At 32.1% G+C, this 19,732-nt stretch overlaps 1 protein-coding gene across 1 annotated transcript; it reads right to left on the bottom strand.

Annotated features, from left to right (window-relative positions):
• Positions 1-10,790: 10,790 nt before the first annotated feature.
• Positions 10,791-17,998, bottom strand: LOC117125349 (fucolectin-like). Its single transcript, XM_033271826.1, has 3 exons — positions 17,845-17,998; positions 13,273-13,392; positions 10,791-10,879 (listed from the first exon to the last, which is right to left on the bottom strand). The coding sequence occupies exons 1-3, from the start codon at positions 17,912-17,914 to the stop codon at positions 10,791-10,793; spliced, it is 279 nt and encodes a 92-aa protein (XP_033127717.1). The 5' UTR covers positions 17,915-17,998.
• Positions 17,999-19,732: the final 1,734 nt, after the last annotated feature.

Raw genomic sequence — 19,732 nt, 5'->3', positions numbered from 1 at the left:
TGGTAATTGGCATCATAACTCAGTGACACAGGTTTGGAAACACATAATAAACATTATCCAAGATTTAAAAAAACGTTACTGTCTGCATGATGAAAATACACACAAACGAATCATAGGCCTACCATGGAAGGTCCAGAGTTTAAAATGACAACTTTCGGTACTGTCGAACGGCCGTGGGCCCTTGGGGCGAAGTCCCTGTCTCCCAGCAAAAGGTGGCTCCATGGGGCCGAATTCTATCCTGAACCAAGTATGGTACTTTTTTGACTGTTTGAATGGTGCATTATAAATAAATAAAAATAAAGCAATTGATGGAGCTTCAAAGAGGCTTCGACCATGATCAAATACCAACAAATATTAAATGAATAACAATGGCACAATTGGCAATTTTTGTGTGAAAACAAACGTTGATTTATGGTTGAATAATGATTCTTTTAATAGTTGAATGCTTAAATGACATATTTTAAGTCATTTTTTTAGTTGATACATTATAATAACCATGCCTTAAACTTTGTACACGAAAATATTTTACTGACACGGGGCCCCAACATTTTCACATCACTGAGCCCCATGGCTCGTCGTTGCGGTCACCCAGAAAGTAGGAAACGGGTAGTTTTTTCAACCCAAAGCGATTAATGGCATTGGAAATACACACTTCCCAAGGAAGCTGAATAAATATTCCATGTTTTAAACTTCGAATAAGGAGCGTATTTGTCTTTATGCGTCATTTCTTCTGTTGATAGTTTCTAATATTAATGAAAAAATGAGTAGGTAGCACTTTTTTGACTAACGATGAATTTTTAATAGTAATGCGGTAATTAATTAAATAAGAATAATATTGACAATTTACTCAATTATAAATCAGTTAAAATAAAAATGATACTCCTTTTAAATCTTATAGTAATTTACATATTTACTGGCTGCTATGGATTTGATATCGTTGTCTTGTAAGCCTATGTTTTGTTTTTGCAGGCCCGTAGAGGGTGCGTTGGTTGCGTATACGCACCCAACCCCCGCTCCCCCCGAAATCGAGAAACGTCCACTAATTATAACCCCAAAACTTAAAAACCTGACTTTTTATTCGTAATGGTTAAGAATTTTGTTGTATCCAATGGGCTTGTGGCCATTTGAGTGAATAAAGTCTGGTATTGCCCAGAATGTCTTTTTTTTTTTTTTTATAATTGCAGTATTAATTTTCAATTGGAACAATTTGCTTGTTTCCCCATGATCCTCAATGGTATTACAATATTTTGATATCACTGTGTTAACTGAAGTTGCATTTTGGTATAGAGATTAACACAATAAAGATAGTAGACAGAGACTTCATGTTCAAATGTCTGAAAAGTTTTGGTTTTGGGAACCAATTTTTACATTGGGTTGAAATAATGTATACCAATACTAGAGAGTTTCATAATAAACAACGGATGGATATCTGAAAGTTTTTTAATGAACGGTGGCATACGCCAAGGATGTCCTCTCTCTGCATTTTTATTTATTTTAGTTGTTGAGGTAATGTCGACAAATATAAGAAACAATGATTTATGTAAAGGCATTAAATTACCGTCTGTAAATCAGGATGAAACTGTAAAAATTGCACCACTAGCTGATGACAGAGTAATATTTGCAAACGAGGAAAACAGTATAGCTGAGTTCTTCTATGAAATTGAATTATTCAGGTCTTAAACTGAATAAAAATAAAACCAAAGGTATGTGGATTGGGTGCAATGTTAATAAAAAGAGTAACCCTTGCGATATCATCTTCATCCAAGAACCAATAAAGTTTCTTGGAGTATACATCGGATATGACAAGGAGTTGTGTGATTTTAAAAATTGGAATGAGAAAGTATGTAGTTTACAACAGATTTTAAAAACATGGGAAAACGAAACTTATCTTTTTTTCGGAAAAATTACTATAATAAAAACTCTTGCATTGTCAAAGCTTATATATAACGCAAGTGTCACAGATATACCACAATCCATTATTTATGAGGTTAACAACATTTTATATAACTTTTTATGGAAAGAAAAAAAAAATAAAAAAATAAAACGAAATACAATCATACAAGATACTACTAAGGGTGGTCTTAAGATGATTGATTTCAACTCAATGGTTGAATCCCTCAAATTAAGCTGGGTTAAACGATTACTAAACCCTGACCCAGGCAAGTTGAAATTTATTCCATCTTTCTTTCTAAATCCTCTGCCTAATAACTTATGTATGATTAAAGTTAGTTATTAAGATCATAATAAGTTTGCTAAAATACCTGATTTTTATCAAAATATGCTAAATTCTTGCATAAAATTTAATAATGTACATGTATCTTCTGAACCACACTGCATCTGTGGGATTAAAAAACAGAGGCTGTGGAATAACAGATTCATTAAATTAAATTAGAAACCTCTATTCTGGAAATCACGGATAGACTCAAATTTTAAAACTATTAATGATATGATGGTTGGTACCAGCTTTAAGAATATAAAGGAAATAATTCCACAACTTCCAAAAAAACAAAAACACAACGCGTTAATTGAATACGTAGCTTTAATAATGCAATACCACGAAATTGGAAACATATCATAATACATAAACCTATTTGCACAATACATAAACCAAATGAATGTAAAACTAATTATAATGCTATTTTAAAGCAAAAGAAAGTTAAAGACTTTTATTTAACGTTTATAGAAGCCAAATTTAAACTACCAAAAGTGCAAAGTAAATGGGAAAATAATCTACAGATGTGATGTGTACCATAGATTGGGATTCATGTTGGAAGAATAAGGTGAATTCCGTGATGCACTTGAAAAAGATTGCACAGTTTAATTTTAAATTTATTCACATGATACTTCCAACTAAAAACAGATTAAATTTATGGAATCTGTCCGCTAGAAATTTATGCGACTACTGCAAATTACCTGAAAATGAAGAACAAATGTTATTCAAAAGCAAGAATATAGAAATATATTGGGTAAAATTTTATTTTTTGTTGGAAACATGTTTTTCTACCAAATACTGTGGAGTAAAATTGTACTTGGTATGTACAATGAAATTACCAATGAGGTAATATCAATATTTACATTTTGCATCTACAAAAGTAAAATCAAGCATAGACTTGGACTCGGAAGAAGCTGTCCATGGATAATGTTTGTTTCAGAGTTGAAGAACTTGATAAAATTTGAATTTATATTAAATAATGATAAAGCAAAAAAAATGGTCGAAGATCGATCTTCGTAAGGAATTTAAGCACTGTGCCCTTGACAAAGGTGTGTTTGTATAATGTTTAAATGATTTTAGTGACCACTTGGTTTATTTTTATTGAACAAAAGTGGTGGTAATTAAGAAATGAAAAAAAATTGTATTACCTTTGGATGTTTATTTTTTTTAAATTTCTTATTTTTTTAAAGAAAAATGTGGGTATGATGCGTCTCACATACACAAAGAGCGAAGATAAACAGATAGTCTTGGACTTGCACCGTGTGTGAACCCTAACCTTACGGTTTTCCATTTTATTATCACTACATGCTATTGTTCTAACTTTGTTTCATTCTGTTTCATTATTCTACAATTATCATTTCAAAATAACATGTCTTGGTGAAAAGGGAGGCTTCTATGCCTCCTCTGGGTTTATAGCCTCTCTACCAAACACTGATTCGTTCATTTACTGTATCATAGATATGTATATTTTTTAATATCTATTTGTATACTTCTTTACATAAAGAGAGTTTGAGTATGTGTAGATATATATTTTAATTATGTGAATGCTTATCGTATTCGAACAGTAATTGGAAGGTCTTGGGCTCGGATCCGATAGGGAATAATGTTTATCTCAAATATTATTACTGTATTTATTACCTGTGGAGTTGTATCTCCATACCTAAATTACCCTCATGTTACTTAGGATTATTTATTGCGTACTTCGCAATACATTGTGGAAACATTATATTGGTAGGAAAAATTATATTGTCATAAGTCTTTGAAAACAAATTGTGCAAAATATGATGGTTGAAATAAAGGTGGGATGCACCCACGAAAGACAAAAAAAAAACAAACAAACTTGTGTGTCACGATCATTTATTTCTTGTGTATATTAAGGATCAACACACATGGTTTTGTCATTCACATGTTTTGTCGAGACAAACATGGTTTTGTCATTTACAAAACATGTTTTGTCGAGACAAACATGGTTTTGTCATTTACAAAACATGTTTTGTCGAAACAAACATGGTTTCGTCATTTAAAAAACATGTTTTGTCAAGACAAAAATGGTTTTGTCTTTTACGAAACATGTTTTGTACAGACAAACATGGTTTTGTCTTCACAAAACATAGTTTTGTACAGACAAACATGGTTTTGTCTTTTACAAAACATGTTTTGTACAGACAAACATGATTTTGTCTTTTACAAAACATGTTTTGTACAGACAAACATGTTTTGTCTTTTACAAAATATGTTTTGTAAAGACAAAGTAACTTTCGTATATTACAAAACATGATTTATCCCTTACAAACATTGTTTTGTGTGACAGAACAGGTTGTGTGTCGTTTGACGCCCCGTAAACAACGTACTTTCCCAAACATGTATTGCTAGGTGGAAACCAGCTACCACCTTTCAGTTCTGTGTAAGAGAGTCTAAGAACTTGATAACTGATGATGAGGGCGTTATCTAGTTCAGCGTGTGATAAGCGCTATAAAATTACAATTACCCCGTTGAAATAATGGACAATTCCGTTGTTCATTTGGCATTTTACATTGTTTGGGTAAGTACGTTGTTCGTTTCGCAAATGTATATTGTTTGTTTGACATAGAACGTTCTTCGTTTCACAATGTACGTTCTTCGTTTGAGAAAATACATCGTTTGGCAATATACGTTGTTTGTTTTAAAAAGAACGTTATTTGTTTGTAAAAGTATGTTGTTTATTTTTAAAAATTCATTGTTTATTTGTAAATGTACGTTGTTTGTTTGAGAAAGCACGTTTATTGTCTAAAATTGTATTTTGGCGGTGATTGCCTTCCATAACGCTGTTTCCAAAATAATCCCGATAAAATGGTCTATAAAATCATAATGTAACTTTATCAGCTGTTCCACCATGAAGATATCCTTATACGGTCTCGTGGTCTTTGGGACTATAATGTACCAAGAATTAGCTAAATATAATTAAAACGCTTTTATTTATTATTCAGCAAAGACTTACGAACAGCAAATTAATCTCATGAGACTGTTATTTAAAAAAAACAAAAACTGATAATACATCTCATACATAAGCTAGTAGTACATTAGTGAATCCTCAGGCCAGATTCAGCAAGTTGAAATCGCAATCCACCAGGCAGTATTTTATTCCAATTTTGACGTATTCACTTAGTATTTTGAAAAATAATGAATAGTAAATTGTAGGCAAAATTTCCCGCCGATATATAAACACGATGTCTGTGGGACTATAATGTACCAAGAATTAGCTAAATATAATTAAAACGCTTTTATTTATTATTCAGCAAAGACTTACGAACAGCAAATTAATCTCATGAGACTGTTATTAAAAAAAAAAAAAAGAAACTGATAATACATCTCATACATAAGCTAGTAGTACATTAGAGAATCCTCAGGCCAGATTCAGCAAGTTGAAATCGCAATCCACCAGGCAGTATTTTATTCCAATTTTGACATATTCACTTAGTATTTTGAAAAATAATGAATAGTAAATTGTAGGCAAAATTTCCCGCCGATATATAAACACGAACGATACTGGGTAAATGCCACACTTGATTTCTTGCTTCAAAGAGTATCCATTCGTAGAAGTCATATGAACATAAGTAAATTGTATCTTGTGTATTTATAAAATGTGTTTTATTTAATTGGATTTTATTTTTGTATTTCTCAATATCCGGTAACTCGAGTAAATAGCAATAGACCCTGTTCTCCATTATATTGTATTTTATTTTATATCGGTTTTTTTAATTATAAAATTTAGATATCAAGCACTGTATTCAAGCATCTGTGTTGTTCAAATTAAAGTGGCCATAATTTACAAAGATAGAAATATTCATAAATAAAGTAGAACCCCTATTAAGTGGACACCTTCCCCTGAATAGGGTAACCCTATTAACGGGAACCTCTGTGAAATTGTCCCCTATATAGGGGTTTATGACATGTTTTCATATAACGATGACATACATTCTTTACAATTTTAATTTAATTTTATTGATATAATTAGTTAAGTAGAATTAGAACTAATTTATAGCAATATGCAAATACAATTCATTTATAATATGAAATCAGCAGAAATAATAAAAACAACAATATTGTTATATGTTCCCAATATTGTTTCATGATCAAATATATATATTTTTTTCAATTGAGCTTTCTATTGGATGGCTTTGGCATGGATAGAGTATCGACTTGGCATGTTATGGTATGGATTAAAATCCTATTTGAAAGTAGACACGAAAAACGAAGAAAAAAATGTAGTTCATTGCTCAAAATGTGTCAAAGGTTAATGATTTTTTTGTTATTTTGAGCCTGCTGTAATTGTTGTGATACAATGAAAAAATAATAAGTGTCCACTTAATAGGGGTTATTGACCATTTGGCACACTCAGAAAGTGTCCCCCCCCCCTTTAGGTGGGGTGACCCCTTAATAGGGATTGGCCGTAGTGTTAAATGATATATGACCCCTCCTTTCACGGAAATGTGTCCCCTAAATAGGGGTGTCCCCTGAATAGGGGTGTCCCAAAGGAGAGCACTACTGTACTGGTTTACTGTAAATACAACATTGTCTAAATTTTAGACAATTATCCAAGTTAGCGGCCGTCACTGCCTTATAGAGGGCGCTTGATAATCGTAGTGAAAGGACAATTCCAAGTAATAATGACTTTAATTCACGTCAAAGCCTGCGCAGCATCTGCACGAGATTGTATTAAATAATAGATGAAGAACATAGATAAAGAAAATAAAGTGCAATTTTATTGAAAATTCAAAAATACTACTAAAATGGAATTATTTATTACATTAAGATGATTATTATTGAAAGTTTTAAAATAGGCATGCCTATTTTATATTTGTTTTTTTGCATCTGCTAGTTTATGTAAGCCTGAGACAAATGCCTCGGTGTATACATGCATTTTTTTGTTCTCTATTTCAATCTAATTTGCTTTGTATTGGTTTCGATATGGACATTGTCTGAAATAAACAGAAATTGATGCGTGTAATTAGTGGCATTAGTGTAAGAAAGTTGCTTGCTCTCTTTAAACCTGTCTCTTATACACATCTAGATGTGTATAAGAGACAGTTTTTCACGCAAATACTAAAGTTCAGACTATCAAATATATGACAAAAATGGTATATGCCTATATATAGTCATGGTGTGCCTATATGGTCATGATTTATGTCATCATGACCATCTAGTACGTCACATGTTTTTTTTTTTAAAACATAATTTGATAGTCTGGACAGGGATTTAGACTACCGTATACCAAAGAGGGCTTACTGTCTTGATTTTGCATGCACGCAATGAAACCAAAAATACTAGAAACACAAGATAAAATTTTCCACAGAATGTAAAAACTTCTGCCAAACTTACATAAACCGTAATGATGAATACACATAAACTGCTTTGCAAACCAAAAGAATAAAATGACGGGACTCTGATTAGTGAAGATGTTTTTATCATTAGCGGAAACAGAAGAGTGTCTCATACTCTTGATTTACTTAGCAAAAGGCTGGACCAAGAATAAACAACCTTGCGTTGACTGGTCTTTTTCGTTAAACCACACCTACCTGCGCAGTGGTAAAATCCTACTTAACGAAGACGACCAGCCGAATAGAAAACTTTTAAATACGTACGCGACAATGGCTGCATATTTAACAGTGATACACACTGCGTAATCAAAATTGCTTTGGCCTGTAGCAGTATGGGTTTTTCTGACCAATCAGCCATGTTTGTTGAACACCCCTTTCGCCAAGTCAAAGTATGTTTATGGTTTCGTCACAACTATTAAAACTATAGATAGAATTGTCCGATCATCTAAACGTTTATATCCTTCAGAATCAGTATTAGATTTTACAAGCAGCGAACACTGTTTTTTTGAGGGAGAAGTCAAACATGCATATCCATGTTTATCGGTTTACGTAACTGACCTAAATACCGCCCTCTATAATTTCTACCTTAACGATATTGGAAAAAATAATGCGAACCGCCATACCCTTCGATTAGGACGTTTTCGATCGCGCGAAGACATGACCCGAGGAGACAGAATATTCTGTCTCTTATACACATCTAGATGTGTATAAGAGACAGTATATATATAGTTTGAATATTCAACAAGACAACAAAACGTCAGCATGCTGGTCAGAGAGCTGCTGACTCGACATGAAGTTTTACGAGCAGCTCTAAAGTATAAACCATAATTGTCGAATGATGAGCAGGAGCACGCTGTGTCAGTAGTAGGCCTAAGTGTATTTAAAATTTTTATTATAGGCCCAGGTCGTATTTACTTTTACAACATAAATTATATGAAATTTCAACTCATAGTCAACTAAAATGAATAAAAGATGGGAAGTTTTATAGTTTATCTCATCCTTTAAAACAAGGTATTGAGCTAAGTTAGACATTTTAGAGGGCGCTATTTTAGGTCGGTTACGTGAACTAATAAGGAGCATGGAAGAAGCGCTCAAAACTTAAAAACAACTAATAAAAGTTACAAAAAGTTACAGTACTGTAAGGGTGGGTTTTTCCTATTTTTCGATTTCAGTACTGTACTGGTAGATCTGTATTACTGCTTTATATATTTATATATTTATGCATTTTGTTGAAGATTGTTGTATGTTTCGTTATATATATTTAATTTACCAGAATTTCTTTTATAACAGATTAGGAATTAGGTAGTGGAAGAGGGAAGGAGGACGGTAGAAGTAGGTTGAAATACATTGGAAGAATGAGTTTAACGTATAAGAATGATTTTATGTAACTTATTAATCTTTTGATTTTACCGTTCTTTATGGAAGCTAACGTTTTGTAGATTAGGTGTCAGATTGTATTAACTTGATGTGCTTCTTTGTTTTTAGTTTGTTAGTCTGTAGGCAGACTACAGACTACATTTGTTCGATTGCTTTTTTTTCTCTTCTTTTGTTATATTGTTGATTATAAAGATGCACCGTTCACTGTAAACGTGTGCCATCGATCCGAAGGTGTATATCCAAATAAATAATAAATAAACATATATATAAAATAAAAAACATAAAAAAATAAAAATAAACATGTATATGCATGCTTGACTTCTCCCTAGCGAAAGCAGTATTCACTGGTTGTAAAATCTGCAGTGTTGAATATCATTCCTCGAAGGAACCCAGTAGTACTGATTCTGAAGAATATTAACGTTTAGAAATGCTCGGACACGGTATTAAGACAATTATGTATAGTTTTAATAATTTTCACGAACATTTCGTTCACATTCAATATGAATAAGAAGCATAGTCATAGGCTTAATAGCAAGCAGATTACCATATAATATGATTCATTTTACCAAAATCGCCGGTATTGAATACACTGACTACGACGTACTGTTTATTTTAGACTCACCCTCTGCCAACATAATCAAGGAAACCTTTAAATACCAAATTAAAAGTTGAATAGCTCTTTAAAACGATCAATACTGATTGAAGTACAGATTTCATTGATTCAAATTTTATCAGCCAATGGGCCATGCAAAAAAGAAGGCAACAAGCTATACCCCATTAATTTTTGTTAATTTTAAACATTGTAATTAATAACTATGTCTGAATTACTCGTAATTATTGTCTCCGAGCATTTCTAAGCGCTTTATATTATTAGAATGTAATTGAAATATAATAAACTAAGAATAAATAAAAAATCAATATGCATGCTGAACCTTTTTTTTTTCATGTATTTTACGTGACAATAAAAAGAAACTTGCACTTGAACGTGAGATCGAATCATGTACTACTGAAGATGGACAGTTGATGAGACGCATATCACATCATGGATAGACTAATTTTATATACCACACTCAAATAGCCGGATTCAATAATAATATTATACGGTACTGTGCTTTTTATACTTTCAAAGATCATATATAAGTAAACTGAGCCAGGGATAATATAACAATAGTCCATTAATTTTCACACTGTCTTTGACTACCAAGGCCTATTTTAGAGATTTTGGCCTACGCCGTAGCTTTCAACCTGGAGCTTGCTCGATACACCACTGAACACCCCTTTCGCCAAGTCAAAGTATGCATATTCATGTTTATGGTTTCGTCACAACTATTAAAACTATAGATAGAATTGTCCGAGCATCTAAACGTTTATATCCTTCAGAATCAGTACTAGATTTTACAAGCAGCGAACACTGTTTTTGCGAGGGAGAAGTCAAACATGCATATCCATGTTTATTAGTTCACGTAACTGACCTAAAATACCGCCCTCTATAATTTATACCTTAACGATATGGGAAAAAATAATGCGAACCGCCATACCCTTCGATTAGGACGTTTTCGATCGCGCGACGACATGACCCGAGGAGACAGATATTTTGTATGTGTGTGTTTTGAATTGAATTTCATTTCATTTTTTAGAGTGCCATTTCCGGACATCTACAGGTGGTAAAAACAAATTGCCACCTCGGCCCCAACTATTGTGGGGCAGAGGTGTTTGTGGACAAGCCAGCAACACCTCTGAACTTGGTAGCTATACCCTGCGCTATGATTTTTGCCGTCATCGATCAATCTAGCTCCTTATTAGACCTACGTAAGAAACATTTCTTTTAGATTATGGTGTTTTGTTCACCTACCTTGTCGATTGTATAGCCTAACATATTTGATTTTGAAGTGCTTTCCGAGGTCAACCTTCCACCAGTTGCTAGCTTGGTTTTCTGAAATGTTCAAAAAGTTAACATTTAACATTTTTTACTTTTCATTATTGTTTAACCAACGAAGTTGCTAACTTTCTGTGCTGTTTCGTAGATCTTCTTATTCCAAATCATTGATTTTCCTGTCTTTTATTATCTTGGACATTTTGAATTTTGAAATTGCATGTTCTGATTGTTGTGGACTTTTCTTTTCAATGAAGTTTTCTCATAATGAATGAATTTTAATTGTCTTTATACTTGTAAATATTTAAAATTTTACTTAAGAAAACTGTGTTTTAATGACATTGTATTTTAATGTTTGTCGAAGGCCCTATTGTTCAGTCTACTGTCTCTTGCCATTTAGCTGGAAGGGTTATCCTCGTTTAATATGATGGGAATATAATAAACAAGAGTACTCAGTAGAGAGCATATCTCCGCCCAAAGCAAATCTCTTTCTATAAAATAAATCTCCCAAATAATGTTCCTAATTTACTTCAACCACCACTACCACCCCACCTCACTTTGCTCCGCTTTTTAACTCTTCAAAAACACACAGTAACTCGCCCAAACACTTTTTATTTCTAAGAGGGGCACTATTTCTACTTTAAAGCTACGTTCACATCAAGCCCTGATTTCGGTCCGGAGTCTGGGAAAAATCATGAAATATGGGTTCAGTGGTAAAGAATAGGACCGTTCAAATCAAATTCGTGCGATTTTCAATCCGGACTCTGGATCTACCGATGGATCTGATAGCCATTTGTATTCTGAAATCGTACGCTTTTTTTTCTTGGATCAATCAGCGACAAACTTGGTTGGTTCTAACCTATCGAACAAATACAACTGTGTTCCGTGCGCGATGTGAACGCAGCGTTCAAGAAAACGGAGCAACTCACGATTTTTTGTGCAGGCTCCGGACCGAATTCGGGCTTGATGTGAACGTAGCTTTAGTCTGGGTTTTTGGGGACTCTCTTTTAGAGTGGGCATTTTCAGATTTTGTAATCCAAATGGATTTCACCGAAATTCACTGTCAGCCTACTTTTCACTACACATGTTACCTTTTGAACACAGAATCCAAGCAACATAGACTATTGAACCATTATATATTCAAATACCGATACTAAAAAATGTGACAACCCACTTACATTTCAACCACCACCTACTTAAAGAAAAACCAGAAACCACTTATATTGTAATAGTTGTATACCTGCCAATTCCTTACTTCTTGGTTAAAAACACTTGAACGATTTACTATTATAGTTGACAACAAAAATTCATGCCAAGTATGTTGAAATAGAAATATTATGAAAATAGTCAAATTAATAAGAAATATATGTGAATTTTATCGTCACACATTTAAATATAAAGGGATGCATTAAAATATATCCAATCAGCTCCCAAAAACTGACGTTAGTACATATAAAACGCTGTACACATTTACTGTAACTGCACTCATTTGAATATTGATCATACAGCTATTGTTATCTGCCTCGTATACGGTAAAACTATTCTTTAAATGGTCCTCATATTATCCACACCCTACTCCAGACCATGACTAAAAGTTAAAGACTTCTTTATTAAAAAATGAGAAACTATTATGGTAAGTGTCATTTTGATCCATTTTAGAGATATTAAGGTCTGGGATCTGAAGGCCCTCAAATGTACACCCGAATTTGGATCGTTACCAACACTACATACTTCTTTCGTGACTTGGTTAAACTTTCACGAAAGTTTCATTCAGATCAGTTGATTAGTTTTTGAAATATCTGGTCTAGGACGTTTTCCTTTTAATGGTTCTCACACCCACACCCTATTCCGGATGGTCACCAAAATTTAAAAAATTCTTCATCAAAACATGAAAAACTATTCTGGGTAGTATCAGTTAGATCCATTGATTTTTAGGTCTGGGACCTTAGCACTTTAAATGACCCTCAAGTTCAAACCTAAATTTGGATCGTCACCAACACAAAATTATTTCTTACTTCTTACTTGGTTCAGATAAGTTAACACGTTTTTGAAATATCTGATGTAGAGTGTCTGCTCTTAAATCCCTTAAATTGGTCCTCACATCCACACACTACTCCGGACCGTCACCAAAATCATTTCCTCATTGGGTCAAACTAAGACTCCCTGTTATTTTCATTTATATCAGTGCAGCCGTTGTTGTGATAATTAGAACACACAAAAAAAAACCCAAAAAAACACACGCACACAAAACACGAAAATGTGAGACACAAACATTCATGACTGAAAACATATATCTCCGGGCGGAGATATATAATATCAACATTAGCAATTAGTATTATCCTTTTTGTTATGTCATGTTTGAAGACGATGCTAATATACGAACTCTAGAGCTAGTACAGTGAGCCTCCATGGATCAAAGGCTTACCCATGTCGATTCAAGTGTGAGAACTTACTTGTGTGTGTGCAGGACCAATCGTTCATATTGCCTGATTTTCTGCCGTCAACTGCTTTTTCTGCTACTTTATTACCAATAACAGAACTCTGTGTGGCATACGTCCCTCCACTAAGGTTCACTGTAGTCAAAGCAATATCAGTTTTTTTAATTGAATCGAATTATAACCATGAATTACTTCAATCATTATTTTTAAACCCTGAAAAGCAGGGGGAAAGGCAAGTTAACAGAAACATTTAAATTTAAAAAAAAAGAAAGTATTATTTTAAACATAAAAATCAGCAACAGTTATTATTGCAATTACCCTTCAGTAGACAACATGCAGAAGCTTTATTTTAATCATTCAGGTGTCATATATCGCACGTTTTGCACTTTTTTAATAGTAAGAAGGGGTGGTAGGGACCAATTTGTAATTTTCATTGCCATCAAAAACAGCTAATGGCTGTTCTACAAAGATTCTGCATTATGTCTCCCAACGCTCTTTTTTAAAATGTTTTTTTTTTATCACATAACATATCTAGACTTCCTTAATATCTCTATCTATTGAGTGATCAAGGGTGCTAACCTCAATAGTAACGTATTTTACATATATAGATTAAAATTCCTTTTACCTTCCTAAACTTGGGATTGCCTAAGCTTTGTTTAGAATTGTGTGAGACAGTTAATTCCACTATAGCCATTTATAATAGTATAATCTATTGATCGATCAATTTATCAATTAATTTATCGACCATTAAATCAAGCAAGCAGTCAGTCGTTTGGTTGGACAGTCGATCAACCAATCAACAAGCCAGCAAGACCAGTAATCCACTAAAATACAAAACAATTGTAAAGACGATATTTACATTATATTATTTACATTCATTGTTCCGCAAATTAGGGAGTGCGTCCCAAATATGGGACAAACTAACGGAAGGACACTAACATTTTTTTTTCAGAATGAATGCTAATAGATATATTGAATAATAGTCTTTGATTAAACAAAGAGCACTTCGTCAACAAATTTCAAAACTAATACATACCTACAAAAAATATTTACGTAAATTCTAAAACAATTTGCTCCGCATTTGTTCACTGTCATTAAGATTACTTTTGCTCGTATTGTTAAGAAATTGCAGATTATGCAATATAATATGGTCCGTTTTATTAATGATGTGGGACCACGAAGTCATGATGTTTTACTTATTGATCAATAACGGAAATAAACCATTTTATTGGGTTATTCCGAGCTTTAAATATTTTACTAAATTAACTACTTTTTAATTTTTATTATCATTGTTTATTGTTGTTTTATGCATTGTATTGAATTATGCTCTATGGTATGGTGTTTATGTCGATTGAACTTGATACGAGCATGCACAGTTAGAACCGTGAAATGGCTTATTGAATTGCCTCGTGCAAATAATGCTTTTCATTCATTGTTCTATTCTTTTTAACTTTTATAATGCTACCACTCCAAAGACGATATAAAAAAAATACCACAAAAAAATTTTCTTCTTGATACGGGCGATAAGACAAGTCCGATTATAAAAAAAATGTGTTAGATGTTAATAGCATAAGTCTCGTTATTTAATTTCAAATTTGATCAATCAACCTCCAGAAGGAAAGCACAGAAGGATACAAAAGTGCAAATCATGATAATACTTAAAATAGCAAAGCAAAAGCGGAACAAATGCTCTCCCTTGACAAACAACAGTAGGCCAACAACGAATTGCATGAACAGTTAGACGTTTGATAAAAGTTCCTTAATATAGGCCTAAGTTCAAGGCTATAATTTGATTAAAAAAAATAATTCAATAGATAAAATTTCCTGAACACAGCAATCCCGCTTTAAAGTCACCTCATTTTGTACATATGTTTAAGAATTTCTTATCAAATATAATAATAATAAGAATAATAATAATAATATGAAATACTAGTGAATAAAATATACTAGTGAAAATAATAATAATAATAAATACAGATACAGGGACGTCAGTATTTTAAATGACTCTAAATCCACACCCATATATCGTCAATTTTAATATTTTTTTTTTATTGTAACTTGTAAACTCTTCCGTAAGTTTCATTCAGATCTGTTGAGCGATTTTGAGATATCTGGCCTGGGACGTTTCTCTTTAAATTGTCCTCAATTAGAATAATGAAAAATAATGATCTTTAATTGGAGGGAGACCTGTATAATTTAAGTAGTTAATGTTTTTCATCTCTTGTTTTACCACATGAAAGACAAATATTATTGCTTATTGCTTTAAAGAAAAAAACAAAAACAAAAGACCAACATGTAATAACCTGTATACACTAGAAATGCGGCTCCACGACCACAGTGCAACCATTTACTGGCAATAAGAATTTTCCCCACACCCACAGGAGAGAAACATATACAACTAGTACTCTTGATGTCCCCAGATACAAAACTGAAAGATATAGAATGTCTGCCATACCTACTATTGTTAATTTGATCAATGCAAATAATTAAGTTTAATTTCTTTGTTCAGCGGATGCTGTTTGGGTTGATTTTAATCCTGTATCATAATAATGTATTTAAAATTTTGAATTATTGACGTTTATTTTTTTTTAAATTTAATTGTAGTAATTTGGTGTATATATTTATATATATACTTGGTAATATGAAATTAATTTTTAACTTTTCTAATGTAATTATTTGAATGTTTTGATATTTCAATATGTATTTTTAATTTTGAATTAATTGACGTTTTTGAAATTTGATTATAATAATATGGTGTATATTTATATTATATATGTATATATATATAAATATATTTTGTAATATGATAATAATTTTTAACTTTTCTAATGTAATTATTTGAATGTTTTGATATTTCGATATGTATTTTTCCACCTGACCTGTTTTCCTATGTTGTCTTTATTTGTTGATTGGAAACAAACGTTTTCAGCCTTTGGTTGTTGTTTTGTTTTGTGTGTTATACCTTAGTAAATATATAAATAAGACCGACCAAGCACAGGAAGACGGCCGATCAAGAAGCCTCATAAGCGTTAGATTAAAAATGCGAAAAAGAGAAAATATCTTTGATACTCCCCGTAACTGCATGATAATCCAACATTTGATTTGAGATAAAATATAAACAAAAATATCTACACTAACGAAAATCTGTAAACAATTTTAGTTATAATTAAGTAATCGCAGCAAGGAATTCGGCAAATTTCAGTTACACGTGGATTCGTAATTTTAATGTGAAAAAAATAGAAAAAAAGAGTGCAATTAGCATTTGCTAATGATTACGACATTTAATCATTTCCGTTATAGAGATTCAATCTGAAGTAGATTTTATTTTTTTCTTTCTGTGCGCTTATTTGAATAACTTGTTGGTTAAACTGATTGCCTTCCAATCGAATATTTCTAGGTTCAATTTCTCTCGCATACCTGTAGTCTTACCAAATGGCTTGTCACGTACATGTAGGACATTTATATATTCGCAATCCTTGGCGCATGTGTGTGTGCGTCTAAATATATTCCTGTCAGTGTTCCAGTATTTTAAATAAATTAATAATCTTAATAACTAATCATAAAAAATATAATTAGAAAGAAACAACAATGAATATCAATAACAAAAACAATGTAATATAACCATAAAAATTCAATCACAAAGACAAAATTAAATATGCCTAAGTTCACTAATAACGAAAGCAATATCAAGACTATTATTATTATTATTATTATTATTATTATTATTATTATTATTATTATTATTATTATTATTATTGGCTAAAGAAAGTCAGCAACATACTATATTTGCAGCCATTGATATGGAAGTATCTATCAATAAGACAAAGATTTTTGACAGGAACATTAAAGTGAAACATAGAGTACTACAGTGTTACGTCATGATACCACGTGATACTACTCGGTTGCTATCGTTGGAAAATGCGTTCAATCCGACGCCATTTTCGCCATTAACAAACCATTGATCCCAATTTCTAACTTAATTATTAAGATTTTGTATCTTACTTTTTCTTTGTAAATTTTAATTGATAATTAAATGTGTGTTCGATAACTAATATAATGCGAGCTTTTGTGTTTTAGTACATTTTGATGGTAAAATATTAGATTTTAAAATGCCTATTCCAGAAAGCCTATGCAGTCATTCAGGCATAATGAACGGTAACCTACGTCTGTTGACAACAGACAGCGCCACCTGGCGTCGTGAAAATACGACCGTGGTACTCTATAGAGATTAAAAATGTCGATTAAGACCTTTGTAGAGCAAGCAACATATTATGATGAATTACGATTGTATACTGTAATTGAAGATACGTATAGAGTAAATTCAATATCATTGATACCAAGAAGAGTTTAGGGAGTCTAATATCATCTCGGTCCCATACCTCACTGATAAAGCATAAATGTGTCTCTTGTTAGAATCACGATGGGGCCAAATTGAATAAGCATCAGTTCTAAGAGAAACATATGATCAAAATCCATCAGGGCATTATTTTAAAATAACAGTAATACTGAGTGCCTCGATATAGAAATATATATTTTAAATACTATAATATATTTCTTTTTTATCAAATTAAAAAAAAAAAAACCTACCAATACGTCCAGTAGCAGTCGGGATAGTTAAGTAAAACAGAGCACACACTAAACACAGAAGGTAGTACATCTTGGGAAAATCAGTAAATGACGATATTTAGATATGGAACCTGTTCGTAGAATGCAAAATTTATTGCGTTTTATCTGATTTTGTTTGTTATACTGCACATGTGCAGCTATATATTTCGCTATTTTCCTACCTTGTGGGTGTTGATAAATACAACGGGTTCAGCCAGGGGCGTGGATTGTTTGGTGACGTCATGTATAATTATCCCGTCTACCTAAAAACATCACAATACACCGTGTGACCAATGTGACGTTGCGAGTAGATGATGTAATACTTGTTGGTAAAAATGAGAGACCTATGCTATTACAGGTAGTAAGTGATTTTTTCCATGAAATGAAAGTTATCTTTTAACCTTGACAAATCCATTTTTCTTATAACAGGACAACGAATAAACCAATATAGGAAAGAAAGAAAAGTAAAGAATGATATGAAAGAGCAAAATCAAAATCATCTCTTAGAAACTATACCGTAAACTGCAAAGGAGAACAAAAGTTTGAACCTTATCTACTTGATAAAACACATTTTAAAGGAATTATATTGATAAGACACATCACCCATGTATATATATATATATATATATATATATATATATACATGGGTGATGTATAATATAAATCATCAAAGGTACATATACAGTGTTTAAATAATGACATGATATATATACATATATGTGTGTATATACATATATATATACATATACATATATACATTTACATATATCTTTTTTTGAATGTCTGTGCTGTTTGTGTATTGTTTATTAACAACTCTTATACACATCTAGATGTGTATAAGAGACAGATGTATATGTATATATATATATTAAAAAATGAAGATTCCCCGTTTGCTTCGATAAATAAAAAATAGAGAAAGACAGCAATATAAAACAGCTCTGAGTTGTAGACATATTAGAAGCAATATAATTTATTAATTCACAAATATTTCAAACACTCCTGTGTTCTTCCTCAGTGTGAGGGGCACTTTGGTAATTTGGTAATTTAAGTAGAAGACCCAATGCCGATGAATGGGCCTCATTTTGAAAATGGGTCCTGATTTCTCATATGTTGTGTAAAATGGGACTAGATTTCACCTATTTTGCGTAAAATTGGTCAATTTTTTTTTTATGAAAATGGGTTCAAATTATTAATTTACAATGGAGGTGGGTGGGCGGCAGTATTGGACTTTCACAGATTGAGGGCCATCTCATCCCCACCATGATTGAGGCTGAGGTATGAAATTTTATGATTATGGCCCAAATGGAAATCATAACTTACAATTTGAATATAATTTGTCTTATAAAAAATTGACAGATATAATAAATATCTAAAAGTCGATGTCAGAGATACATTATGCTGGTGTATGGGTAGGTGCCCTGCGGACCGCCGCACGAGAGTGTTTGGACCACTGATGTGAGATATAATATAATGTATTTGTATAAAATATTTAAAAACTGGTATTTTTGCTTACTGTATATCTTCAAACACGTAGGCCTATAGTTCAAGTATCACTGAAAGATGCAATTACATGACCTTTTCACATGGTATCATTTAAAAAAAAACTCTTTTTGGCGGCTTAAACGTTCAACATGAAACAAATTGATTGATTGATTGATTTATTTATTTTCCACATAATGAACAAAAACAAACATATACATGATCAAACATATTCAAAAAATCTATGTGGATGGAGACCACAATAAGTTTAAAAAAAAACTTTAAGATGTGGCCACCATTAAAATAAAAATAAAATACAAAAACTGAAAAATAAATAAACAGGTAGTCTGGTTTCTATTTTAATACATAAGTTAGAAGGCTTAATTACCAT

The sequence above is a fragment of the Anneissia japonica genome, unplaced genomic scaffold (assembly GCF_011630105.1).
Source record: "Anneissia japonica isolate Jap-2015-1 unplaced genomic scaffold, ASM1163010v1 scaffold2003_len1103335_cov173, whole genome shotgun sequence".
NCBI lineage: Eukaryota > Metazoa > Echinodermata > Crinoidea > Comatulida > Comatulidae > Anneissia > Anneissia japonica.
This window is presented reverse-complemented; position numbering and strand designations above follow the sequence as displayed.